Source organism: Exophiala aquamarina (genome assembly GCF_000709125.1).
Source record: "Exophiala aquamarina CBS 119918 chromosome Unknown aczIA-supercont1.10, whole genome shotgun sequence".
NCBI classification, from domain to species: domain Eukaryota; kingdom Fungi; phylum Ascomycota; class Eurotiomycetes; order Chaetothyriales; family Herpotrichiellaceae; genus Exophiala; species Exophiala aquamarina.
Window position 1 is genome coordinate 43484 of NW_013550578.1, and position 25160 is coordinate 68643.

The 25160-nt window shown below is 51.2% G+C and overlaps 10 protein-coding genes across 10 annotated transcripts; 3 read left to right on the plus strand and 7 right to left on the minus strand.

Annotated features, from left to right (window-relative positions):
* Positions 1-499: 499 nt before the first annotated feature.
* Positions 500-2261, minus strand: A1O9_09398 (uncharacterized protein; the record flags this gene model as incomplete). Its single annotated transcript, XM_013401368.1, has 3 exons — positions 500-1685; positions 1737-1859; positions 1912-2261. The coding sequence occupies 3 exons, from the start codon at positions 2259-2261 to the stop codon at positions 500-502; spliced, it is 1659 nt and encodes a 552-aa protein (XP_013256822.1).
* A 686-nt stretch (positions 2262-2947) lies between these two features.
* Positions 2948-4465, minus strand: A1O9_09399 (uncharacterized protein; the record flags this gene model as incomplete). The annotated part of the gene is made up of 2 exons (XM_013401369.1): positions 2948-4131; positions 4183-4465. 2 exons carry the CDS (start codon positions 4463-4465, stop codon positions 2948-2950), a joined length of 1467 nt encoding a protein of 488 aa, XP_013256823.1.
* Positions 4466-4778: 313 nt separating this feature from the next.
* On the minus strand, positions 4779-5524 carry A1O9_09400 (uncharacterized protein; the record flags this gene model as incomplete). Its single annotated transcript, XM_013401370.1, has 2 exons — positions 4779-5386; positions 5452-5524. 2 exons carry the CDS (start codon positions 5522-5524, stop codon positions 4779-4781), a joined length of 681 nt encoding a protein of 226 aa, XP_013256824.1.
* A 1164-nt stretch (positions 5525-6688) lies between these two features.
* A1O9_09401 (acetyl-CoA acyltransferase) lies at positions 6689-7991 on the minus strand (the record flags this gene model as incomplete). The annotated part of the gene is made up of 2 exons (XM_013401371.1): positions 6689-7923; positions 7982-7991. The coding sequence occupies 2 exons, from the start codon at positions 7989-7991 to the stop codon at positions 6689-6691; spliced, it is 1245 nt and encodes a 414-aa protein (XP_013256825.1).
* A 757-nt stretch (positions 7992-8748) lies between these two features.
* Positions 8749-9297, plus strand: A1O9_09402 (uncharacterized protein; the record flags this gene model as incomplete). The annotated part of the gene is made up of 2 exons (XM_013401372.1): positions 8749-9081; positions 9148-9297. 2 exons carry the CDS (start codon positions 8749-8751, stop codon positions 9295-9297), a joined length of 483 nt encoding a protein of 160 aa, XP_013256826.1.
* A 238-nt stretch (positions 9298-9535) lies between these two features.
* Positions 9536-11343, minus strand: A1O9_09403 (manganese transporter; the record flags this gene model as incomplete). Its single annotated transcript, XM_013401373.1, has 2 exons — positions 9536-10600; positions 10678-11343. The coding sequence occupies 2 exons, from the start codon at positions 11341-11343 to the stop codon at positions 9536-9538; spliced, it is 1731 nt and encodes a 576-aa protein (XP_013256827.1).
* Positions 11344-12856: 1513 nt separating this feature from the next.
* A1O9_09404 (uncharacterized protein) lies at positions 12857-16315 on the plus strand (the record flags this gene model as incomplete). The annotated part of the gene is made up of 1 exon (XM_013401374.1): positions 12857-16315. One exon carries the CDS (start codon positions 12857-12859, stop codon positions 16313-16315), a length of 3459 nt encoding a protein of 1152 aa, XP_013256828.1.
* A 740-nt stretch (positions 16316-17055) lies between these two features.
* On the plus strand, positions 17056-20305 carry A1O9_09405 (oxoglutarate dehydrogenase (succinyl-transferring), E1 component; the record flags this gene model as incomplete). The annotated part of the gene is made up of 3 exons (XM_013401375.1): positions 17056-17259; positions 17311-19720; positions 19767-20305. 3 exons carry the CDS (start codon positions 17056-17058, stop codon positions 20303-20305), a joined length of 3153 nt encoding a protein of 1050 aa, XP_013256829.1.
* A 420-nt stretch (positions 20306-20725) lies between these two features.
* A1O9_09406 (uncharacterized protein) lies at positions 20726-21460 on the minus strand (the record flags this gene model as incomplete). The annotated part of the gene is made up of 1 exon (XM_013401376.1): positions 20726-21460. One exon carries the CDS (start codon positions 21458-21460, stop codon positions 20726-20728), a length of 735 nt encoding a protein of 244 aa, XP_013256830.1.
* A 1742-nt stretch (positions 21461-23202) lies between these two features.
* A1O9_09407 (uncharacterized protein) lies at positions 23203-24139 on the minus strand (the record flags this gene model as incomplete). The annotated part of the gene is made up of 3 exons (XM_013401377.1): positions 23203-23379; positions 23466-23891; positions 23957-24139. 3 exons carry the CDS (start codon positions 24137-24139, stop codon positions 23203-23205), a joined length of 786 nt encoding a protein of 261 aa, XP_013256831.1.
* Between the last annotated feature and the right edge of the window lie 1021 nt (positions 24140-25160).

Genomic DNA, 25160 nt, shown 5'->3' on the forward strand with positions numbered 1-25160 from the left:
CAGCGGCTCACCAAAGGTAATGCTTCTGGGTGCAGAAGAGCATTATCATGACCGTGTTTTATTGCCTTGAGCTGATTGTCTTTGCAGAGATATATATCGAGAATGGCATGTTTGAAGTACCAGGATTGGCTGGAAAACCACTATCACAGGCAATGCGAAAGATGAAAATGATTCAGGATTTCTTTAGTCAGCTCCAGATTGTACCCTATGTATGTTACAAAGTGCAAGGAGAGGCAGGAGTGAGTTGAGATGTTCATTCAAAGTATCACAGCTTGAATATACCTGGCAAATTGCGAGTATTCTTCTGGGACTTATCCAGAACGTCGAAAATGATACATTCAAGGATCGTGTAAGGTCCCAGCTTGAGCAGTTATTAGATTTTCTAGCCAGGATAGACTGGAAGGTAACAGACGCCCTCAGTAAGTTCACCATGCCAAGGTTTTGAAATTTCTGAGATATCGCTACAAGTCCATCCGAGCAATCAGGTTTAGGCCTCTCTTCACATGCTGTGCACAGAGCTGTTCTTTGACCATCTCCTGAAAGTCTTGCCTTTGTAGTAGAAGAGGATACCAAACAAACACCACAAGAGAATAAGTGATGCATTTGTCATGATCGGTGGGATATAGCCGTCCTCGATGATCCAATCGGTGATGAACTTGCTGAAGCCATAACCCCAAACATTCTTGTTAACAGTTATGGCGACAAATAAGCTGCCCGCAACTGGCTTGTAGCTATCAACGGCATAGGTGGATACAATGCCTGGAATAGCCGCCACCTGGATGCCTGCGCAGGTATACCCGATAATAACAATTGCTTCCCAGGGCCATTGTTTCTCGTACCCGACGCTAACAATGATATTTCCGAGGTACATGATCACAATATAAGGAATCATGGCGACGAGTCTCATTTCAGGCTCGCGAATACCCCGATTTTTCACCGTAAGTTTGGAAGCTATCCAATCCGAGAATGGGCCCGCAGTGAACAGGCCGATCATTGCGCCGGCCAAAATGGCAAAATTGGTGAAACCAATTGTTTGATTGCTCCAGTTATACGGTGGAGCGGCAAAAGCCTGGGTCTGAGTCAAGTTCAGTGTCAAGAACGATGAGCAGCTCCAACTGACGACAAAACTAGCGAATTCGACAATGGGGAATGCAAATAGCTTCCATGGAATCCACAGATCAAGGAGGACGCTCTTGATTGGATTAGGATTTGGAGTATATAGGCCCCATTGTGCCTTGCTGGGCTTACCCCGTCCCAGCCATGGATCACGAGTTGCGGTCTCGGTCTCTGTGAGAGGATTCGGAGCGGTGGCAATGGAGTCCGAGTGGGGGTTCCTTGCCGAGCTGGTCTTCAGCTCTTCATTGTTCTCGGCGTTGGGCTTTTGATCCTCAGGGGAGGGATGGGAAGGAACTTCAGGAGAGAATTGTCTATTCCATTTGGTCTCTGGAAACATGAAGACCACCATGACGATTGAGAGGCCGAGCAATGCAGTGTTGAGCCACCAGAAATTGCGCCAGCCAACGTGGAGTGACATGGCACCAGAGATGATGGGTGCAATCATTAGGGATCCCATGTACACCACCCAGTATAAAGTATTCCACTTTCCCCGATCGTGCAGGAAGAAGATGTCAGCAATAACAGCAGGTTGTATTGTTTCTGCAGGACCAGCCCCGATGCCGTTCAGACTGCCAAGCGGTCAGTTCGGGTTTGGTTTGCCCATGGCCGCTATGACTTACACACAAGCACCCATGAAACTGCCGTATGTTTGAGCTCGAGCTCGCCATATGGAGGAACCGAGGCAGACGAGCTGAGAAAAGAGGTAAACCGGACGGCGACCGAAGGAAGTGCTGAGAGGAACCCTGTGTACAATGCATGAGCCAAGAGAAAACCTGCAGACAGTGCAACACGTACCAGATGAAGTTGCTGAAACCGAGAACAAGAATGGCAACACCGGTAAACTGGACAGCGTCCGCCAGCGAACAATCAAATGCTTCGATATAGTCGCCAAACATAGGAGCCAGAGACAAAGGACCAAAGCCTTGCATGAAGGTAACGAAACTGGCTGAGACGATGGCCGAGATCTTCCAACCCAACGACCAATTCAAAGGATCGTGGGCGCTATCAGACGGCTGTGGCACCAGGACTCTGTGTGCTTTCCCGGTACTCTTGATGAAATGGTGCGACCCAATATCGGCCATAATTTCAGTACCAGGAAGTAGTTCGACATGGAGCTCCTCCTCGAGCTCATGGCGCTCCTGCATAGAGGGAATGATAAGTCACTAAGATGTTCTGGGGCTCGATCAGGGCAACCGCCTAACATACCTTGTCATCGTGGTGTAGCTCCATTTTCGGCAGGACAGCACCGTAAAGAGGGAAGAATGCACTGGAAAGAAGTGGGAGATGAGTGTAGAAGGAGAAAATGAGGACTGGATAAGCGAGGCACTGTCATGACTATGTACATAGATCTGTGGCCGGCATCTACCGTTTGACAAACAGACCGCGTGTTTCTCTCTGGACAGGGTCCGGGGGTTCGGCAGCTGATACCAAGAATTATCCAATCTTCTACACGTTTTTCCATGCAGGATGCCAAGTTCCCCGCATGGGGTCTGGCTGAAGAGCCGCTGTTTCTGGGGTGGCACCCGGTTTGCCGTCCGTGACGACCTGGCATGATGGCACTACCTAGTACTCGACCATGTTTAGTGGATGCAAAACGACAGCGCTGGTCTTCGGCAAGTGAATTCGGCAGATGACGTGCAAGTTCCGGGGATAATTCCGCTATAATTAGACCCCGACTGCATTCCTAATTAGGTTGTCCGTAGGGTTCGACAAAAACCCAAATTCATCGAAAGTAATGGTGGCGTAAGAGGTAAAATAACGGTCACAAATACGAACTAACAGTCTTGTTATGTTGACTCATGCGAATTTCCCGTTCTTCTCTTGTCTGTCATTATCGAGAATTTGGGGCAAAGTCGTACAGTACGTCTGTACGAATCACGTACTTTGCGGACGGGGCCGAGCCTTGCTGTACCCCTGTGCCTTCGTGAAGAAGACTGCCTTCGGTTTCACCATGGGGAAACAGAACCACAGTCCCCTGAACCGGTTTTATGGGATACGCGTTCATACACCCTTCTCGTGCACTTGGTAAGAAAAAGGTTGTCTCGCCACCCTCAAATTCGTCGTTCAGATAGATCAGGAATGTGAAAAGTGAGGACTGCTTGGAGTGCGGAGGGGAAGCGTCGTAGATGTACTTATCGGTAGATGGATCGATCGATGATGGAGGCCAGGCCCCGTCTATATGAGCACGGTATTCGGCACCAGGAACATATCTGTAGACCCTAAAGCGTCTGTTCAAGCCTCGCACATGTTTTCCATGAAATACTGCTGGAACGAAGGATTGAACCCTCTTCCACAGTCCAGCACAAAATAAAGTGTCGACGATCCAGTAGAAATTGTGGGCTAAAACACTACTCTGCTCTCCCAGTGCACGAATTGGTGCATCAGGTGTGAAGCCCATCACCTCGGCCGCACCGATGATGTGTCTGCATTCTTCAGACGTCAGTACATCTTTTAATAGATGCAAATTTGGGACGTTCGAGTGTTTGTGATGTGTGGTTCTAGGTGCTTTGGTTGAGAGAGATATGGCATCGTTCTCGGAGGCGTACAGAATTGCAGGGTGGAGGTTTGGGGGCTTTCGCTGAGGGCCGGGAGTGGTGTCAATGATTCGGAATCGAGACGTGATATCGCAGGGTGTAGGAAAGATACTGCGATCCAGCACGGAGGCATATGTTTGCTCTCTTGGTTTCGTGCCTCTCAAATTCCAATCCTTTCTCAGAACAATGGGTCCGTCCATAGCGACATGTTCTTCGATTGTATAGTCCACTGGGCCCGTAGCTCGCAAAACGGCATCAAGAACCTCGAGCAGCTGTGTTCTTTCTGTGCTTCCCTTTGCACCTATCTCATGGGTCCGGTCATGCAATCCACTCACAACGTCCAGGTCCCTTACCCATCGACATAAAGCGCCTAATTTTGGAGCTTGGCATCGTATACGCATCTCTGCCAAAAGGATTCGAGCTTCAAGGTAATCTTTGTCTGCCAATGCTCCGCCAATGCGGGATATTAAACTCGAGTCAACTCAAACCGAAAAGTTAGCCTCGCCAGGTACATCAAGAATCAAGAACCGACCAGTCGCATTTAGTCCAGTTGTACACGCATTACGAAAGTTAAATACTGCAGTGCGTAAACCCTTGCAATCTTTTGATTTAATGACGCTAGGGGTCTCTGCAAGCGTATTGAGGGTGTCGATACTAACTTCGAGATCGTCTTGTGTTAACTCGACATCATAAAGAGTCTTTGGCGGTAAGGGGCCATCTGGTGGTGGGGTTGTGATCAAGGAAATCTTCGTTTTCTTATTTTGCCCATTATTCGGCGGGCCTTGCAGCGCTCTTTTGGCGTGCTTCTTAGCCATGTTGATAAAGCGCTGAAATGGACAATATTAGGTGTGTAGTTGCTGTAGATGATATTAAATTCCAGAATTCTCTCCCTAATATCTCCCGTAGAACTTGCCAAGTCCAAGGCAGGGTCACATGATCCCAACCCGCGCGGTAACAGCTGCCAAGACTTTGCGGCTGTGCGCCTCCGAACGCACACGTCATTTGACCCATAGATTTATCGTGCAAATAACCTGGCTCCCCTTTCGTTACTGTACAGTCTAAACCAATATTTCAACGCCGTGATGTTGACCAACATGTCGATTAGGAGGGTTCCGTCCACGCCATTTGTTACTGCTCAAGATCCCCAGGAGTAGGCTCAGCACTGATCTCTTGCAGAATCTTCGCGTCAACCTTCTTCCCTTCAAGCAGTGCGAGGATCTCCATCAGCTGCCTTCGCCCTGCACTCTCCCCATCGCGAGCTTTGATTTGACCTTTGAGAATCTGGCCCGCGGTGACATTTGGTCCATAGACCTCTGTGTTCATGCCTTGTTTCTCTTTGATGACGGTGCCGTCCACGGTGACTCCTCCGTAGAGACCTCGGGATTTTGTATAGGTCCACACTGGTTTGACTTCCTTCGCATTTGCGGTACCGCCTAGGGGTCCGGCTGCCAGAGCTACTCCACCACCAAGGTTCATTTCCGGGGTTGCATAGCTGTCAACCGCGGCTTCTGTGTTGAGCACGCACACGCAGTCGTACACATCCACCCCGTACACGAGGCCAAAGGCACCGGATCGGACTGAGAAAGCAGAAGGAAGGGACCAACTTCCACTAGGGAGACGAGCAATAACGATGCCTGAGCCCCCTGCGCCGGCAAAGTACATGCCGGCGCGAAAGCCACTGAAAATGGCCAGGCCTTTTGCGTTTGCGACAACATCTGATGGTATTTTGCCTTTGTCTTCGCCACGGTCAGTTTCCGTGGACCCGCAAAGGGGGTCGACAGGGATGAAAGGGAGCACCAACCGATGAAAGACTTGAGAATTTGAGCGGCTTTGGAACACTCCTGGTCAAGGCCGGTAGATTTGAAAAGTCCCATTGTGGAGAGAAGACCACTATTAGTTCCTATGAAGGTTGAAGGGCCACAATCTGGTGTAAATCAAAAGCCAGCGATGTGACGTCTTTTCAAGCAAATATTTACCTGATGTCGAGGAAGCTACCATGTATTTATGCATTGTTACCACCTTCAGCATAGCCACGATTGCTTGTCTGCAGAAAGAGCTTTCGTTCAGCACGTTCCCCTACAAAGAAAAGTATTCGTATCAGGGCCGTTGTTCCGTATCCACGCTCGGTGTTTACGGGTAGCGTTCAGGGTCGCTGTATACGTCTTAGCGTTGACAGATATTTGTTCACAGCGTACCCGGTTGATGGCGTATGCAGGGATCTCCAAAGCCCCTTTGCTCTAGGCACATGTGTACCGTTTCAGGGTCCGCTTTGTCGCCTGGGTACGCGGATACGCCCGTCGAAAAATGGGTTTGGACGCTCCACTTTGCTCGGCGCGAAATCAATTAGAACGGGGCCCAGATTGCCGTTGTAAAGGGAGCATGAGCATCTGCGCCTTCATGGGAATCGACCATAACTTAGAAGACAATCTGTCGTTGCTAATGTTGATGCGAACCGGCATCTGACTGCAGCCATCGCGGTTTGGCTCCCCTGTGGATCCGCGTACATGGCAAAGACCGCCGTTCTCCAAAACCTAGGCACGACGGTCATGGCCTTGGGTCCCTGGCCTGCAGACACATGTTACTGCGGCCGTTACATGATGTCTATAGAATATATGAATGTCAATAGCAGATATCGGAGCCTAGATTGGGCGCAAGTCGGGTGTCAGAGCTTTTACAGCATTGCTGCAGTTTGGTTTGAATTTTCTTCGAATACTTATGTATCAAAGGCGGGGCGGCAGTCCAGAATCTTAGCAGTAGGCAAACATCAGGGCATGATGCTTTTCAAGTCGAACTATGGATATGTCAGAGCTCCTATACCGCTGCATGCCCTTCAGGAGCATCTCCGCCACAGTCTGTCCTTGCATGTTCCTCTTTTCCGTACAATGGTTCAGAGTGCAAATAACCCACCACCGCTTCAGCTGGAAGTCGATATTGACATCCTCACTCAGCCACCCAAACAGCAGCCATGCCCCTATCAAGATTTCAGATTAGTAAAGGCGCGCCAGGAGAGAACAAAAGTGCAGATGATGGCCCGAGACTCACATTCCTGTCCCAACACACATACTAGTAACCCCAACTTTCTTCCCTGTACGTTTCAGTTCGGTGAACAGGGTGCTAACTTGGCGCGCACCGGTGCAACCGAGGGGATGGCCAAAGGCGATAGCACCGCCCTTGGGGTTCACTTTCTCAAAAGGTATACCAAGCTCCTTGACACACCAAACTGCCTGGCTGGCAAATGCTTCATTTATCTCGAAGATGTCGACATGTTCAGGGGACAACCCAGAGCCAGCTTTCTGCAATGCCACAGGAATCGCTTTCCAGGGACCAATGCCCATGAGCAAAGGAGGCACTCCCACAACGGAGCTTGCGACGAATTTGCCCAGAATTGGCTGCCCTAGACGCTCCGCGGTACTTCGCTTCATCAGGAGCACGGCAGCGGCACCGTCGGAGACTTGGCTAGCGTTGCCAGCGTGAATGGTTCCATCTTTGGCAAAAGCTGCACGGATTTTCGAGAGAGACTCCGTTGTGATACCGGGTCGAACGCCATCATCCTGACTCACCGTCACAGTCTTTTCTTCTTCAGTTTTTGGGTCTGTGTATCTCACGGTGATCGGGGCGATCTCTTCGTCATATAGACCTGCTTCTTGCGCCTTCAGTGCCTTCTGATATGAGGATGCGGCAAATGTGTCTTGATCGATCCGGGTAATCTTTCTGTCCTTGGCCATTTGTTCGGATAAAACACCCATAGGGACTTTGCAATTCGACGCTTGGAGATGGTTCTCCAGTAGATCAGAGAACTCGGTAACTGCGCCGGGTCCATATTGGCTGGACATGCTTTCAACACCAGAGCCAATACCAATCTCGATCTGACCAGCTTTGATAGCATGCGCAATGTCCACGACAGCTTGTAAGCCTGAAGAGCATTGGCGATTGAGAGACTTGACCGCTGTAGACTCTGGGAAGCCAGCGACAAGTGCCGCAGCACGGTACTCCGTAGCACCACCCCCAGGGGCCAGGACGCAACCAGTAGCGATATCTTCAACAAGAGATGGGTCGATTTTGGATTTGGAAATGAGGTTCTTCAAGGTAAGAGCCAGCAAGTCGGCAGCGGCAGTGTCTTTCAGAAGACCTTTGCCCCCTTTGGTGAAGGGGGTACGGAGGGCGCAGGTGACAACAACATCATCTGAGGACTTAGCCAGGACTGACTGCCGCGGGTCGGAGCCTGCGAGTTGGCTGGAAACCTGAGAAAGACGCTCCTGGGCTTTATTGGGAGCTTTTGCACATGTCAGCTTAGAATTACAAAGTTGAGACGATTGGATACAGCAGCTGACCTTGTGCCATTTTGACTTGGCTTGTTGGGAAAGGACGTCTGGATGAAAGTAGTACACACAGTTGAAAAAACCCTTCGGTGGCCTTTACTGTTTTCAACTATGAATGACGGTGAGAAGGAGGAAGAAGAAGAACAGGACCAATCTGATTTATGATCGCAGGGAAAGATGTGTCGGGCACGTCGGTGCAGTTATTCCCACGTGTTCGCAGCCTCAAAACAACACTCAGGCCGAGGCATGTGCGAATGGGAATGCTGCAAACGCATGACCTCATCTCTGAGATTAAAATTAGTAGGGTTTCTGGAATACGAGGAACGAGGTACGAGATGGCAAGGCCCGTCACAGTCATGTGATGGAGCTGCACGTGTCTAGGTCCCGAGCGTGGTGGGACGGAAAGATAATAATCCGAAGCTCAGTTCACATCATCGAACATTTGGTAGGTTCTATCGCTTCCATATTCCATATGGGGTCCTCATTTCCACCGGGTTGCAATATATCCGTCGATGATGGCTTCGCTGGCGAAAGCGATGCAAGCGGCGCTCCCTCGCTGTCGTCGACCCTGGCAGTCTCAGTCACCCAGGACGATTCGTTATGCTTCTGATACCTCCTCACCCCCATCATATGCGCCCTCCAACTTCACCCGCCAATTCCCCTCCCAGAATAACAAGAACGAAGCCTCACCGTCCGCTCCTCGCTCCCCTTTGCTACGGAGCCACTCTCTTCCAGGCGAAAGCCCTCTCTATGCGCATCCACGCGCACGCACCCCCCCGATGGAGATTCCGGGTGTCAAGTTGACATTTACGACGTGGGTGAAAATGCTGTTCGGATGGCAGCCAAAAGCCGTTTACAAGCCCGCACCCATTCATATCGCAACAAACCCGTACCGCGCGCGCAAGAAATGGCCACCTGACTTCCGTGATTTGGATTCGAAACAGCAATTTCACTTCGAGAAGGTCTACCGCCGTCGAGCGGCCTTGAAATGGGCCAGGCCAACATGGAATAAGAGCATCAAGATTCTCCAGCAAACCCTGATTACATTCACGCTGATCTATTTCATCTTCATCTGTGAGCCGGCACACGGCCAGGGAACGCCATTCGATGGGGTAAGCTTGCCTAAGAGCATATTTCTGTCCATTTCGTCCCATGGAACTGACATCCGTGCTTGACAGTTTCGCGCTTGGTTTTTCAGCAAAATCGGAAACCTAGCTCAACTACCGGACGCCACAAAGGAGGAGGCAGGAAAGCTGAGCGAGGAAGCTCTGCAGAAAATGAAAAGGCCGACAACAGCGGATATGGACGCTTCTCCTGTTGACGCCTAATCGCGCGACTTTTCTACCGATCCATATATATGCCAGTCTACCCTGTTTGATCAATTTACCAACGCTCGAGTCCACCAATCTTCCTACCACTTGAAATCTCTGTCCTTTGCCAGGGTTCTGCTTCCTCCAACCCCCATCCCCCCAACATCTAATCGATGCTTCTATCCCGAGGTTTCATCGCATCCATCCTCCAATTGGAATTTGTTCCTCTGTTCCTTGACAACCATTATGGGCCCCTCTAGGCCTTTCCAAGGCCAACAAGAACCAACAGCGCCACATTCATCACCACTAGCACAAGCCAAATGGTGATGGCGAGAGCAGAAGTCAGCCAGTTATTCCGCATGTTAACATTTTGTCCACTTTGTTCACCCTGAAAAGTTCGAACGGTCATGATGTGGCTTCGACAGGTGAACCAAATCAACGGAGCGGTAACAAAGGGCAGGATAACGCTCAAGCAGACTTGACTTGCTGTTAAGGCTTGGTTCAAACCTTCTCTGCCGATGGCTGCGGCAATGATGATACTAGGGATGATGCTGATGGCTCTTGTGATCAACCTTCGCAACCAAGGCTTCAAAGTCCAGTGGAGCATGCCTTCTGATACCATCTGCCCAGCCATGGTGCAGACTATCCCGGCGGACGTACCAGACAGGAGGAGGGCGATAGCAAACAGGGTACCGGCGACCTTGGAGAGATTCTGATTGAGGAGGTCGTAAATACCGAAAAGATCAGCATCTGTAGCTTCTGTCTTGGGATAGAGGGATGCGCCTGACACAATGAGAATTGCAGAGTTGATGAACAGGGCAAAAGTGAAGAGCGACGTGGCTAGTTCCACGACAGAGTATTTGAGGCACGCCTTGATGGCATAAATTGAGGGTACGTATTTCTCCTCTTCGTCCTCAGAGTCCTCGGCCAGAGAAACGTGGCCGTTCTGTCGATCGAATTGCTTCAATCGTGGCTGGACTACTCCAGAGCCAAGGAAGATGGAATGAGGCATGACTGTAGCACCGATGATGCCGCATGAGAGGTAGATACCATTTCCTTCAACGATCGCAGATGACGGAAGGTACCCCTTGAAAACCTCTCCTACTGTAGTGTCTTCAATGAAAGTCAATTGGATGCAGAAGCATACCATGACGCCCAGAACTAGAGTCATGACGAAGTACTCGAACAGACGTAAGCGGACCATCGACCCGTCGGGTCTGTAGAACAGCAACAGGACGAGAACGTCGACGAGTGTGATCGCACATCCTGCTACCAGAGGGATCTTGAACAGGAGATTCAAAGCAATTGCAGAACCGATGACCTAGAAGAGATGAGTATCAATATCATGACAGAAAAGGACCGGCTCGGTTCAGCCCAGCTCAGCTCAGCTCAGCTCACCTCGGCAATGTCAGTGGCGATGATGGCAGACTCGGCAAAGAGATATAGAGTGATGGTGAGCCACCTGGGAAGGTATTTCCTGCAGTTTTCTGCGAGGTTCAAGCCGGTGACGCTCCCCAACTTGATGCATAGAGACTGCAAGAAGATAGCAAAGAGATTGGACATCAAGATAATGAAAAGATGCCGAAATTGGGTGGCTGCACCAGCTTCGACATCGGTGGCGTAGTTTCCGGGATCAATGTACGCAACGGCAATGAGGAAGCCGGGCCCGACAAACTTGAGATACTTTCGGAGGGTGGTGATGACCTTGTTGAGAACAAAGACTGGTCCGCGCGACTTCATAGGCGATCGTGCAGAATGTGGTTGAAAGGCAGATGTTGCAAGACCTTCCGTGGTTGCGGTAGGATTCTCCTGCTTCATGGGATCAACCTTGACATTGGGCGGGGATTCGAGACCGGCCACAGGTGACTCGGCCTTATCAGTAGGGTTAACATTGGTTTGTTCTTGCTGGTCGTTGCTAAGACTTGATTCGTTTTCTCGTTGTTCTCTGAGATTCACAATGCCATTGAGATCGGCCCTGGTGGTCAGATCCGAGGACAAGTCACGAGGGTTCTGATTCCAGTCCGGATGACCCTCGATGTTATCTGGGCGCGAAGGGCAGTTCATCGTGGAAGACAATAGGGTCTGAGGGGGGAGGGAGAATACCAACGTCACAATATGGTCGAATCCCCGAAGGCTAGAAGGTTATATCTGAAATTGGAGGACAAGCCGCAGTGGCAGTCACACGGTTTATTCCGAGGCAATGCCTATCAGAAACCTCTACGAGAGGGGGGCTACGTGCGCATAGGCGAGAGGGCGAGAGTGCGTGAGGGTGGCAGTGAGGGGCATTGAGGTATGAGCAGTCGCACGAAGCGGTGAAAATAGGACTGAAGCGGTCAGCAATTCATTCTTAGGTACAGCTTTCGTACCCCCGTAGAGCTTAAGAACTGTCCGTCGCCCCAGTCTGAACATGGCGTTGCTGAGCGGTACCTCCACCCCCTCAACATACTGTCAGCACCATCACGGGATGAAGGTGCCACTCTCCTTGAACGATGTCAATTCAGGCGAATGAGGGGATGGGAATTTTCAATGCTTGGGCCAGCTTGGTAGGGCTTGGACCGATAGCTCAACGAGGCTTTCCGGGGCGACCAGGTGGACGTGGGAAGCGGAAGAACCTTCCGCCGGGGCCCTAACGCCCTCGACCCTGGAGCCCAGAGTGAGTCAGTGACGCAGAACTGGAACAGTCGATCTGTGGAAGCAAAGGCTTGCTTCCAGATATTATTCTATAGGTGATGGTGATGGCGAGAAGGAGGTGTAGATTTCGAGATACCTAGTTAGCACATACTACATATTATTGTACGAACTACGGACCTAAAGTGTATAGACGCGCGAACTATTGAGGACTGTATCCAATGCGGCGCAATCGTTGCTCGGGAACAGCCATTCATGGTTCACCGTCCTCTGTATATCGGCTTGGACCAGCTACGCGTGAGTCGTACGTAACTCGAGAAGTTCAAGTGCCTAAGGGCCTAACCACTGGGGACTGAGCTGTCTAGGTAGACCTGAAAGTAGGCGCCACCCAGGCAGCTTGACCTCCGTACCTTACCTAATCTCGAGCCGCCGGGCCCTCGGGCCCGTTCGGGCATGGCGTCCTGTGGCTCGGATAACAGTGCGCGTCCCCTTCCACTTTCACCCCATTCATTGGATGAATGTGATTCTCATCCATCATTCGTCCACATCTGCCATCTGCTCCACGTTCTCGTCCTCGTCCTGATCCTGATCCTGATCCAAAACGTGGGCCTGACTTGTGATCCCGACAACTCGACAGGACCACCCTGTGATACTCAACTTGTCTCAATCCATCAACAACAAACATTCCCCGTGTCCATATCCAGATCTCATCCCGATAGCCCCTCCGTTCCCTGGTACCGACATATCATCGCCATTAACGACAGCGACCTCTTTTCCATCGCGGCTATTCTTCAACACCTCCCGCACCTTGCAATCGACCCCGATCAGCCCGCGGACGTATCTGCAACGGCTTGTCTGTAGCCATGCGCTTTACATAGCCTCATAGCATCTTGGTATGCAACGCAGACTGGGGGCTACTGCTCGGTGAGCGTATCGCTCTACTCGCAGAATGAGTAACAATAGGATACCGCTGCATCGTCACCGACGAAGATCCGATCAGATCTCACCCACCTCTCCTTCCTTCGCAAGACGATTCCAAGACCGAGACCGACCGAACAGGCACAGCGATGTCCTTAGCCCTGGTGAAGGCGCTTCTGCCACCGATGATTCAGACAGCCCGACCATCAACCTCCACCTCGCCTCGGCTTATTCCGATGGCTATCATTCCCAGTCCGTTGGCTCTCCCGGTGCACGGCCGCCTGTGATCGAGCAGCAGTCCTATCCAAGAGCATTGGAAGATGGTGGAAGGCCGAGATACCGACTCTCCAGTGATGATACCCGTCCTGCCACAAGCGATGTTGTTGAAGCAAAGCATACCATTTCCAACTCAAGGCTTGCTCCGAATCCCCCAGAAGTCTCGTCCAGGCCCTCTCCCGTGACCTCCCAATCTTCGTTTGGCGATTATCGAGAAGGACGTTCTTTTGAGCTTCTAGCAAAGCCCGCAGACAATGCATCATCTCCGAACTTGCGAAACTATAGCTTCTCCACCCAACTGTCTGATCGCACTAGTGATGATCCAACCCACCTCAAGAACACCACTGGAAAGAAAAGCAGATTGAATCTCTTGAATCCTATGAGTTTGCTGGCACGTCGGCGTTCGTCTCAGAATCAGAAGCTCGAGGACGTCAATCTGACTATCAAGACTCTCTCGGTTCCGGCCATGCCTGACAACTTCGACCCTAGCATTCGGGGTAAGGTGGTCCATGATTTCTCCGCGCCGCGATCTCGAAGACAGTATTCCCAGAACGACATTGGCTTGATCGATTCACCAGCTCTACGCTCCGGGGCCGGCTCAGATCCCGGTCGCCCAAACGACCTCCCCAGTGGCAGACTCGCCCCGTTGACTAGTACCCCAACTCACACCCATAGTCCCATGTTCAAAGAGCATTTCCAAGATGATCGTCCAGCTTTGCAGCCTGATCGGACTGGCTATCTGCATAATATATCTGCCTTTAACATTGCCCACGAAGTTCAAGATCCAGCCAACGTTCCACCCTTCGCCAAAAAGCTGCCGATGGCGCTGCCGCAGTCGGATTTAGGTTTGAAATACTCGCCCCAAGATAAGGAGAAATTCCCTTCCATACCTCAAGCGGAACCATCACCACCGCCTCCGACGCCTCCTCCCAAACGGACACCTTCACCAAAGTTCGACCCGCCACCTCCAGCAGCGCTTCCTAAACACATGACAAGCACGTCTTCTCGTTTTAGCTTTCAAATCGGCGGATCGGGATCATCGGCGCAGGAGAAGTTGTTGGAAGAAAAGCACAAACAACACGCAGCACTTCAGAAATCCACGGGCAAAGATATTGAAGAAGAGGACGATGAGTATGCCAATTATGATTTCGATGCAGACGATGGACTGGAGGAGGAAATCCCGAGCTTCAATGCTGATCTATATGGCGAAGATGATGGTTTTGACTCTGATGTCGTCCTAAGTAATGCCCTGGTGGCAAAATATGGCCCGGTGGATGATGATGGTTTCGAGTCTGGCATTCACCCAGGCGATCCCCTTGCGCCCAAATACACGCTGGAGGATGACGGTTTTGGTTCCAATCATGCCACCAGCAACACCCTGGTCCCGAAGTATGCGCCGGTTGATGACAGCGGACCTGATACTAACATCTCTGACACTCGCTTTAATGCACTTGCACCCAAGTATCCACCCCCAAGCGCACCATTGCCAGAGGTACCTGTAATCAAGACTACGACCTTGCACCGACAGTCATTGCAAGGCTTCCACTTCACACCGCAATCTATGACCTTCAGTCCCACCAGCCCCAATAACGGCTCACAACCCACACCTCGAGATCATGAGGGATTTGCCATAGGAATCGCAGATTCGAGAGACTTTTCGCACAGCGTGCATCCTAATGACGATCACAAGGATGAAGAGCTTGATATTAACAAGCTCTCCATGATTGGAGGCCTGGGCATTAGTGCGGGCGAGGTGGTTCGTGGGAGGCGGCGTTCGCAACAAGTCTCTCGGCCACATGCGCAGGTGTTCGACGACGATGACCTCTACTTTGACGATGGCGAATTTGGAGATCTCGATGTTCCCCCAACCGACACTGTGTTTGACGAGCAGATCTTTGATGATGATGGAACGGGCAAGATCCGTGACATCCCTGCAGAGAATGCTCGCAGATTCGAGGCTGTTAAAGCGAGCGGTGCGCTGGATGGGCAGACTCGGCCCACGAATCAAGAGAGTAATTCCACACAAGGCTTTCCTGACGAGCAGAAGCGTTACCGGGGCGATTCTGAATCCGAAGGCTTTGCCAAGCCGCGCCAGGTGAGCCAATCTAGCTTTGGGCACGGCTCGGTTGCAGGGCTTACGGAGACGAATCTTGCGGCTTATCATGATGCGCTTGCCTTTGCGGCGAATCAAGCAGCGGCGAATGGCCGATTCGATCGAAAAGTCAGCTTTAGCCAAACGTCCGATGACACCTGTCCGTCCTACGGAAATAGTCACCACGGGATCATCTCGGACGATAGTCGTTTTGGGTTTAATTACCATTCGGCCATTGCTGAGGACGATGGGTTCCCCTTTGAGGATGACCTTGAGGATGACCCTATGATCGCAGAGGCCAATGCAGAAGCGCTGGAGAACGACGAAGATGGATTCTACGGACAAGAATTCGGGTTCTACGCACACTCGCATGCAAAGGGCAATTCTGAGCTCATCAATGGTGGATACTTTGCAGAGCGAGGATCCCACGGAGTCAAAAGAAGCCACAGCGGCAAAGCGAACTTTCAGGAGCCCAGTCTAACACCGATCACGGAGCGCAGTGAATGGAGCACACGGAACTCCGTGGTATCCTTGCAGATGCCAGGAGGGATCCCAGTATCAGCACAATCTATACCCAGTCCCGGGATTGCTCAACTGCTTGAGCTTGACTCCCCGGGATACGATGATGACATGACTTTTACTGCGTTGATGAGGTTACGGGGAAGAGCCTTCGGCGGCAGCTCATCAAGTCTCAACAGTGCTGGAGGCTCACATGCTGTGACTTCCCCTCTGGCGCATGTATCACATCACGCGTTTTCGCACTCTGACTTCAATTCAGCGAGAATGTCGTCAACGATGCATGGCCAACACTCACCCGCTGCAGGTATTCCGGAGTCTGAGGAGGAGGAAGAGGAAGCAGATCGACCCACTTTGACGCAGAATACCCCCCGGAAGAAGTCAACGGCGCCAAACTCGTACACTTCTCGAGAAGAGATGCCGTCGTCGCCAGCTGCCACCAGTGACCGACGAAAAGGACACCACAGCCGGACCAGCAGTGGAGCGGACAGCGTTAGCTATCAGCGAGATATTGATGGAAGATGGGTGCTTGAGAGGAGACGCACAGACGAGGAGGGGGGGGATGAGCTCATCGACCGTGAGTATCTAGCAGGAGACAGGATTTGAAGAGCAGGATCTAAAGCACAAGCACGGCACCAAAAAGCAAGCCCCTCGAGCTGATTGAAATGATACCCCCTATAGAATTTGAATATGTAACCGACATTGTGCCCCTAACTGGGTGAACACCTCCTTCTATGCCAGTTACAGGACGAGTACTCCGTCCCGAGACCCTGTTGGTAGATATTGGTGGATGGGGTTATTTGAAACGACGGCAGAAACGAACGAGGCCAGTTGGTTGGTTGGAAGTGAACTCCTCGCCAGGCCCTGAGCGTGTTTGCCGCGCTCCTTCTCCGCACTGCAACTACGACTGCAGCCGCGCCACTGCCACTGGTTCTGTCTTTGTCCAACTAAACCACTCCCGTCCTAGGCCCGACAAATGCCTCACCCAAGTGCCAACTCGGGTTGACATGTGACTTTGCATGTGACGTGCTCCTTGTCCTTGCACCTGCCCTGCCACCCGGCCACCCTGCCCACCCCTTGCGAGTCGCGGCTTCTGCTGCTCCGTACTCGGTCCAGCATCGATTTCGATTCCAGTGAAGCTGGACACACAGCTGTAGGTCCATCTCTATTTCTCTTACCACTCGAGGTTCTCTCTGACCTGATCCTTCAATTTCGCGTTGCTTCCCCTGCAAACCTCTCTCTTCCCCTCCACGGTGGTTCGCGTGGGCTGTCTGTATTCTCCTTTGCATTTCCTATGGATCATTCGCTATATCTTTAGCTCGACTTGACCTTAAACCCAACCAAACATGTATCGCTGCGCCGCTGGCAAGCTGCCGATGAGAGCGGCCAGATCGGCCAGATGCCTTTCTACCTCTTGCCATCTACAGCGTATCAGTGCTGCCCGGCAGAATGCATTGGTGGCTGGGAAAAAGCCTCTGTCCGTCATGACCACTGGCTCAGCGCAGCGCAGAAACTATGCCATTGCAGCGGAGGATTCCAACAAGGGCGTGGTAAGTCCCATGATTTTGGAATCAAGCTCCCTAAAGCTGATTGACTGCTAGGACCCCAATGATTCCTTCCTACAAGGCAACACCGCCAACTACATCGACGAGATGTACCTCTCGTGGAAGCACGATCCGACCTCCGTTCATGTTTCCTGGCAAGCCTACTTCCGCAATATGGAGGATGGCACAATGCCCACCTCCCGGGCCTTCCAGCCTCCTCCAGGCCTCATCTCCCAAGCCGACGGTGCTGCCACCATGTCCCCGGCCACTGTCACCGCTGGAGATCCAGATGTTACCAACCATTTAAAAGTTCAGTTACTCGTTCGAGCATACCAATCTACCGGTCATCACAAAGCGAAGACGGATCCCTTAGGCATTAGAGGCGAGGCTGAAGCATTCGGGCTTCGTAGACCAAAAGAGCTGGAACTCGACCACTATGGTTTCACCGAGAAAGATCTCGACCAAGAATTTTCTCTCGGCCCCGGTATCTTACCGAGATTCGCGACAGAAGATCGGCAAAAGATGACTCTCCGAGACATCATCGCAGCTTGTGAGAGACTGTATTGCGGGAGCTATGGTGTCGAATACATCCACATCCCAGACCGCGAGCAGTGCGACTGGATCAGGAACCGCGTGGAAGTACCCACTCCCTTCAAATATTCTACCGATGACAAGCGCCGCATCCTTGATAGACTGATCTGGAGTTCGAGCTTTGAGACCTTCCTTGCCACAAAATACCCTAATGACAAGCGCTTTGGCCTGGAGGGCTGTGAGACACTCGTACCCGGCATGAAAGCCATGATTGACCGAAGCGTCGACTATGGCATCAAAGACATCATCATCGGCATGCCTCATCGAGGAAGACTCAACGTCTTGAGCAACGTCGTTCGCAAACCAAATGAGTCCATCTTCAGTGAGTTCTCGGGTACCTCCGAGGCCGCGGATGAGGGTTCCGGAGACGTCAAATACCATCTTGGCATGAATTTCGAGCGACCGACTCCGTCGGGAAAGCGCGTTCAGCTTTCACTAGTTGCCAACCCTTCCCACTTAGAAGCTGAAGATCCAGTCGTCTTGGGCAAAACCCGCGCTATTCAGCATTACAACGACGATGAAACTACACATAAAACTGCCATGGGTGTCTTGCTGCATGGTGATGCTGCATTCGCCGCACAGGGCGTTGTATATGAGACTATGGGCTTCCATGCCCTCCCAGCCTATTCTACCGGCGGCACTATCCACATCATCGTCAACAACCAGATCGGGTTCACCACCGATCCTCGATTCGCCCGGTCCACACCCTATTGCTCCGACATTGCCAAAGCCATCGACGCTCCCGTCTTCCACGTCAACGGTGATGATGTCGAGGCCGTAAACTTTGTCTGCCAACTAGCGGCCGATTGGCGAGCTGATTTCAAGAAGGACTGTGTTGTTGACATCGTCTGTTATCGGAAACAAGGCCACAATGAGACCGACCAACCGTCTTTTACTCAACCTCTCATGTACAAGCGCATTGAGTCTCAAGTCCCACAACTTGACAAGTATGTCCAGAAACTACTTGACGAAGGCACATTCACCAAAGAGGACATCGATGAACACAAAAAATGGGTATGGGGAATGCTCAACGACAGCTTCGAACGCAGCAAGGACTATCAACCCACCGGAAAGGAGTGGCTTACGTCTGCCTGGAACGGTTTCAAATCGCCCAAGGAGCTTGCCACCGAGGTCCTACCCCACCCTCCCACCGGTGTGCCTACGGAAATCTTGAAAGAGGTCGGCACCAAGATCGCCGAAGCCCCAGATGGATTCACTATTCACCGGAACCTCAAACGTATTCTGGCTGGCAGGAAAAAGGCAGTTGACGAAGGCAAGAACATTGATTGGTCCACCGCTGAAGCACTCGCTTTTGGATCTCTTTGTCTTGAGGGTCACCATGTTCGCGTGTCGGGTCAAGATGTGGAACGCGGCACGTTCTCGCAGAGACATGCCGTGCTTCATGACCAAGAGACCGAGAAAACTTGGACTCCCCTCAATAACTTGACAAAAGAACAAGGAGCCTTCTCCATCTCCAATTCATCATTGAGCGAATTTGGGTGCCTCGGCTTCGAGTATGGCTATTCCCTATCCTCCCCAAATGCCCTCGTCATGTGGGAAGCACAATTTGGCGACTTCGCAAATAACGCACAATGTATCATTGATCAATTCATCGCTTCAGGTGAAGTAAAGTGGCTGCAACGATCTGGCCTCGTATGTTCACTCCCCCATGGCTACGATGGCCAAGGACCGGAACATTCTTCAGGCCGTGTGGAGCGTTACCTGCAACTTTGCAACGAAGAGCCTCGCATCTTCCCTTCAGCCGACAAATTAGAACGCCAGCATCAAGATTGCAATATGCAGGTGGCCTATATGACCGAACCTTCAAATTACTTCCACATCCTGAGACGCCAGATGAACAGACAGTTCAGAAAACGTAAGTTCCTCTTCCCATCCTATGATCTTTTGCTAACAAGCTTTAGCTCTCATCGTATTCTTCTCCAAATCGCTTCTGCGCCATCCCCTTGCTCGCTCCAGCATTGAAGATTTTACTGGAGATTCTCACTTCAAGTGGATCATCCCCGATCCAGAGCACGGTAAATCCATTGCTGGGCCAGAAGAGATCGACCGCGTAGTATTGTGTACTGGTCAAGTATACACTGCTCTCCACAAGTTCCGTGGCGAGAAAGGCCACAACAAAACCGCCATCACCCGTATCGAACAACTCAACCCATTCCCGTGGGCTCAACTGAAAGAAAACCTGGACATCTACAAGAATGCAAAGACAATTGTCTGGTGTCAAGAAGAACCTCTCAATGCTGGGGCCTGGAGTTTTGTACAACCTCGCATTGAGACGTTATTAAACCAGACAGAACATCACAATAGACGCCACGTCATGTATGCTGGCAGAGATCCTAGTGCCTCTGTAGCCACTGGGCTCAAGGCCAACCATGTAAAGGAGGAGAACCAGCTGTTGGAAGATGCCTTTTCTGTGACTCAGGATAAGCTCAAAGGAGAGTAGGTGGACTTCCTGCTGAGCCCAACGTGGCATTGAATGACCACGACGCTTTGCGAGCCGTGCGGGTACAAATAAAATTCGAGCGAGGTCCGTCGATGTGCAAATAGATGACGGCATGCTGACCAGTTTGCACGACTCCACGAAAGGCCACAAGTCTTGTGCCAAGCTGTAGCACTTATTGCATTGATATGTAAGCAAACTAATGCATATGACGGTGAAGATGTGATTTTGCTTGCCCTCGATTCATAACAAAGATAAACGAAGACTTGGAAAAAACGCCAATGTAAATATTCATACGTCTCGCAGGACCAGAAGCGCATCTCGACGCTCCAAGGGTCTATCTAGCACGATCTTCTCCAAGTCTTAATTACTGCTGGCTGAAATACCATTCGGGGTTGATATGCGGACTATGCTTTGACCCGGCTAAATTATATTCACAACCACCTTCCCGAAATGCCTTGCTTCTTGCAAGTAGCGGTATGCTTCTTTGACTTCAGCGAAGGAAAACACTTTCTCGTCAGTGACAGGCTTGAGTCCAGATAGCTGAATCAGCCTATTCATCTCCTCCTGTAAGTGCCGGCTTCCGACCAAAATCCTTCGACGGTTAATCATCTCCTCTTCATAGCTCTCTGGAGACATCTGGCCTTCTTTAGCATCAGCACGAGCACCAACCATCGCCAGCTCTGCTCCGATGGCAGCAGCCAGCTTCGACTGACGTAGGGTTCCCCCGCCGCCTATCTCAACAATAACATCGACGCCCAGGCCGCGATACGACAAATTTCTGGCTGTCTGTCCCCACATAGCATCTTCATTGTAGTTTATCACATGGTCCGCGCCTAGTCCCTTTAGCCTGGCGGCCTTGGCAGCAGTACTTGTCGTCGCAATGACTTGAGCTCCGCCGAGTTTTGCAAATTGCAGAGCAAAAATACTTACTCCACCGGTTCCTTGAGTCAAGACTGTCTCTCCGGGCTTTAAGATTCTAGATCCGCCGTACAGGGCATTCCACGCGGTCAATGCAGCGCACGGAAGGGTGGCTGCTTCTCTGTAGGATAGATTATCGGGGATTGCCACGCAGGCCTGTTCATTGAAGATGGCATACTGCCGGAGAGCCCCATCGTGGAACGTTCCGAGTTGAGATGGCGCGTTCTGGAGATTCATGGTGCCGTAGAGATGAGTCCCATGGAAGATAGGTGAAACTCTCTGTCCGACCGCAAAGCGTGTCACTTTTGGCCCGGTCTGAATGACTTCGCCGGAACCGTCAGATCTGAAAAAGACTTCAACATCAGAAAAGCTCCGGGCTTGCCCAATTGGTCCTCATCCTTACCCTTGCACAACCCCTTCTCTGGCCTTCAATATATATTTTCCCTGCAGCCAACGCCTCAGTCTGAGACTTCTCAACGGTAAATAATGGTCGGTGTTTCCTTACATTTGCGACCTTCAAATCTCTGAAGTTGAGCGATGCAGCGTGCAGCCTGATCTGAATCTCGTAGTCTCCAGGGTCTGGAACGTCGAATTCTTCGAGAAAAAGGCTCTCGATCCCATCCATACCCCGAAGGACCCATTGTTGCGATCTCATGTCTACAAGACCTTGTGCCTAGTAGGTGAGAATTGGCAGACGGAATAGCAGATGATGGAAAGGGAATAGTAATGAGATTGAAGCGAACGATCTCGGTGCGGCATTGAACATCAGATCTGGGACAAGAGGACAGAAGCGGCGCCCTCGGTCCTCATTTGATAGATTCGTTCCAAGTCTCATCGGTGGTTCATTCGTCGCCCTACAAGACATTCGGCACATCAATCTATCCGACCCAGGGTAGAGACTTACTCGATTCAATCAGTCGGAATGGCACTGCTCGTACCACCTCTGCCTCATCTTCGTTTTCGAGGTCCGAAGGCAGTCACATTGAACTTGAAGTCCACTGAACGCACTCATGATTGGCTCGGGTTGGGGATCTCAGCGGTAAACAAATGCCGCTTCATGTGCTTTTATGATAACAAATCGGAGTAATCCAAAGTTTATGCGCATATGGAGCAGTTCGATTACTTTCACAGTCAATTGCTGACAATTATTACTCGTGGTGGCAGATCAGCCAATTCAATCCGTGAACTAAACTGTTAAACTCTTGATCGTGAGCTCGCGAGGCTAACCTGCAAGGGGCCCCTTGTCGTCAAACGGACCCTGCCAAGTTATCAAAATTTACGAGCGACTGGGCTCGGAATTAGTTACTAGTAATATCGCCGTTGGATACTTGACGGTGTGCCTCTTACGCAAGAGTCTCACTTTCCATGTTCTATTCATTGCTCAATTATTATGACATCAACGATCGAAAATGCCTATTGCATTGTCTCCACCTCTGAACAAGCTCTTCCGAGTTAGTCACTGCATGACTGGGTTTATCTGTTTGCCCGGTAGTCTTGTTGCAGCGAATGGCATTGAGAATTCCAAGAGTAGTCGAGGCCGCACGTCCAAGGTCAGATACCTCTCAGCCCTTAGCATCTAATTGGATTAATCCCCCAACATGATCTAGGCCGCCCTTTGCGCCCTTTGCTGGAGTCCCTTGCTCAAAAGAGAGTACCGCATTTTCGAAGAGGGTTTCTCATTTGACTGACGGCACAGCAGACGGGTTTGCTGGGTAGCGCGACGCCTTATTCGTTCAACAATGCTAGGTTCTGGATGATTTGTAAGTTGGACATTTCGACCATAAAGGCGACGCTGCGCTGTTGTGCAGCAACAGAAGCTCATTCCGAGCCGGATAGCGAATTGCCGGTCATTGAAATTCACACAGAAGTTGGCTTGTGGAGCCTGTGAATTGTGTGATGCAGCTTGCTGCAATATCCAGGGTTGCGAAGAGACTGTTGACATCCTCGAAGACCAGAATGCCGTCGAAAAATGGTTCTGTCTAACTCTTGCGACCCTTCAGTACATAGTACCAGACCAGACCATTGACGGTGACGAAGAAACCTAACATCTGCAGAGGTGTGACAACGGTGCTCCAAACTAACACAGAGCCTACCATGACCAGAACAGTTCGTACTAGGCCGAGCAATGGTATCGTCAACGCACCGGTCCGTTTGAGCTAAAGTTGGGGAGAAGAATATGTGTCAGTTTTCGATGGATTGGAACCGAACCGGTGGGCGATACAACAATGGGAAACACGCTTACCAGAGCTGTGATCACAATATTGAGGGAAAATGCCATAGCACCGTTTGCGATGAAGATGGTTGGGTGTACTGCACGGATATGGCTCCAAACCTCGCCAGTCTGGCCCCAGGTATCGCCCTGCCACTCAGTCGCCGCCGCAACTGTTCCAACCGCGAGTGTCGATACTGGGGCAAAATAGTAGAGAAAGGCAAGCGGGTCTAACCGCTCCTCCTGGGTAAAGCACTTCTGCGTCAACCCGCCGCGGTATGCCTCAAACAAAAGCCCCAACACTTGATACGTCGTTCCCTTCAGTGAAAATCTGATTTCGCCCAAGATGCACAGTAGGAAGCCCCCAATTATCAAACTGATGGCGACACACTCCTTGGAAGATGGAGTCGCTAGGCGAAGTGTGTAAAGTGCAAAGACTATCGTTGCAGGGCCGAGTGACTAGGACACGGAGCAAAGATTAGTATAATTTTCCATAGACCCAGCCACGATAGTTGAATGGTTACCTTGATCATCTGAATAAAGGCCACATTGAGCGTAAGGTAAGGCAGATTATTGAAGATCAAGCTGCCGGTGAACATGAGGCCAATCGGCACGATGACGGTGAAGAACTTCTTGGAACTAGTGCCGAACTGTTTTCCGGTATCGATTGTAGCTGTTAAACGCGCGATGATCTGCGTAGCTGCCATTGTGCATACACAGTGCCAGAATACAAGCGTCGTGGCTAGAGAAGACTGATATCAGTTCGTGTTCGGCTCCGCTCTCGGGACGGGGCCGTTGGACACAGCAGCGTTAAGCACGTAACATACGGTATGCTATGGGAAGCCTTCTGTTAGCAAGATTTCAGTCATACAGACGCCTTGATAGGCGTCTCTGGTGAGAGGTGTAAGTTCAGGGTGCTTACGAAAGTCCAGTGAGCCAATTATGTATTTATTGAACATGATCAAGCCCGAGCTCAAACATACCCAACACCTGGGGTGGTACATATTAGCCTGAGGATGTCTTCACTCGCAACCTGCACTCTGACAATGTCTTCTGCTACTTACAAGAGGAGCAGAAAGGTGATGTGGACAGCTCCCCGTTTTGGGGGAGACATAGGTGTTACTGCATCATCTTCAGAGTCCGTCGGGACAGCAGTGTAGCCTTGCTTCTCCATTATCACTGCTATAGGCTCTCTGGCGACTTTCAGGCAATCTGGTCGCCAAGGATAGCAGTGATCCTGCTTTCGAAGAGGCCGTCACCCAGGATACATATAGAGCATCCATGGTGTTTTCTTCTACGATGCTCAGACCATCGGTCTCGTGTTGTTCGGAACCACAAGCATCAGGGGAGAGAACCTGATGGATGTCGGGCTGCGTTGCCAGGCTGCTGTCAAGCGTGTCATTTAAAATTGGTTGTGGCCTTTCAGCGGCCCCTGAAGCCGGTATTTACGCATTGTGGGATACTTTTGCATGCGAGGCTGGATCGATAAAATTCCATCCACGACTAAGTTGGCCATGCTGCAGGGGGCTTGGGTTGGAAAAGATGGCAGGTAATATTGTCTGTGCTGTCCATCTCAATGTGTCAGAGGATGAACCAATGGCCCTCCACGAGCTTGTATCCCTAGTACCCGACCTGAAGTTCAGAGGAGTGGGGTGGCACCAAGTAATACGGAGTACATTCGAGCCATCGGCCAGGCCTCGGTCTGTTTGGACTTGGCATTGGGGATGG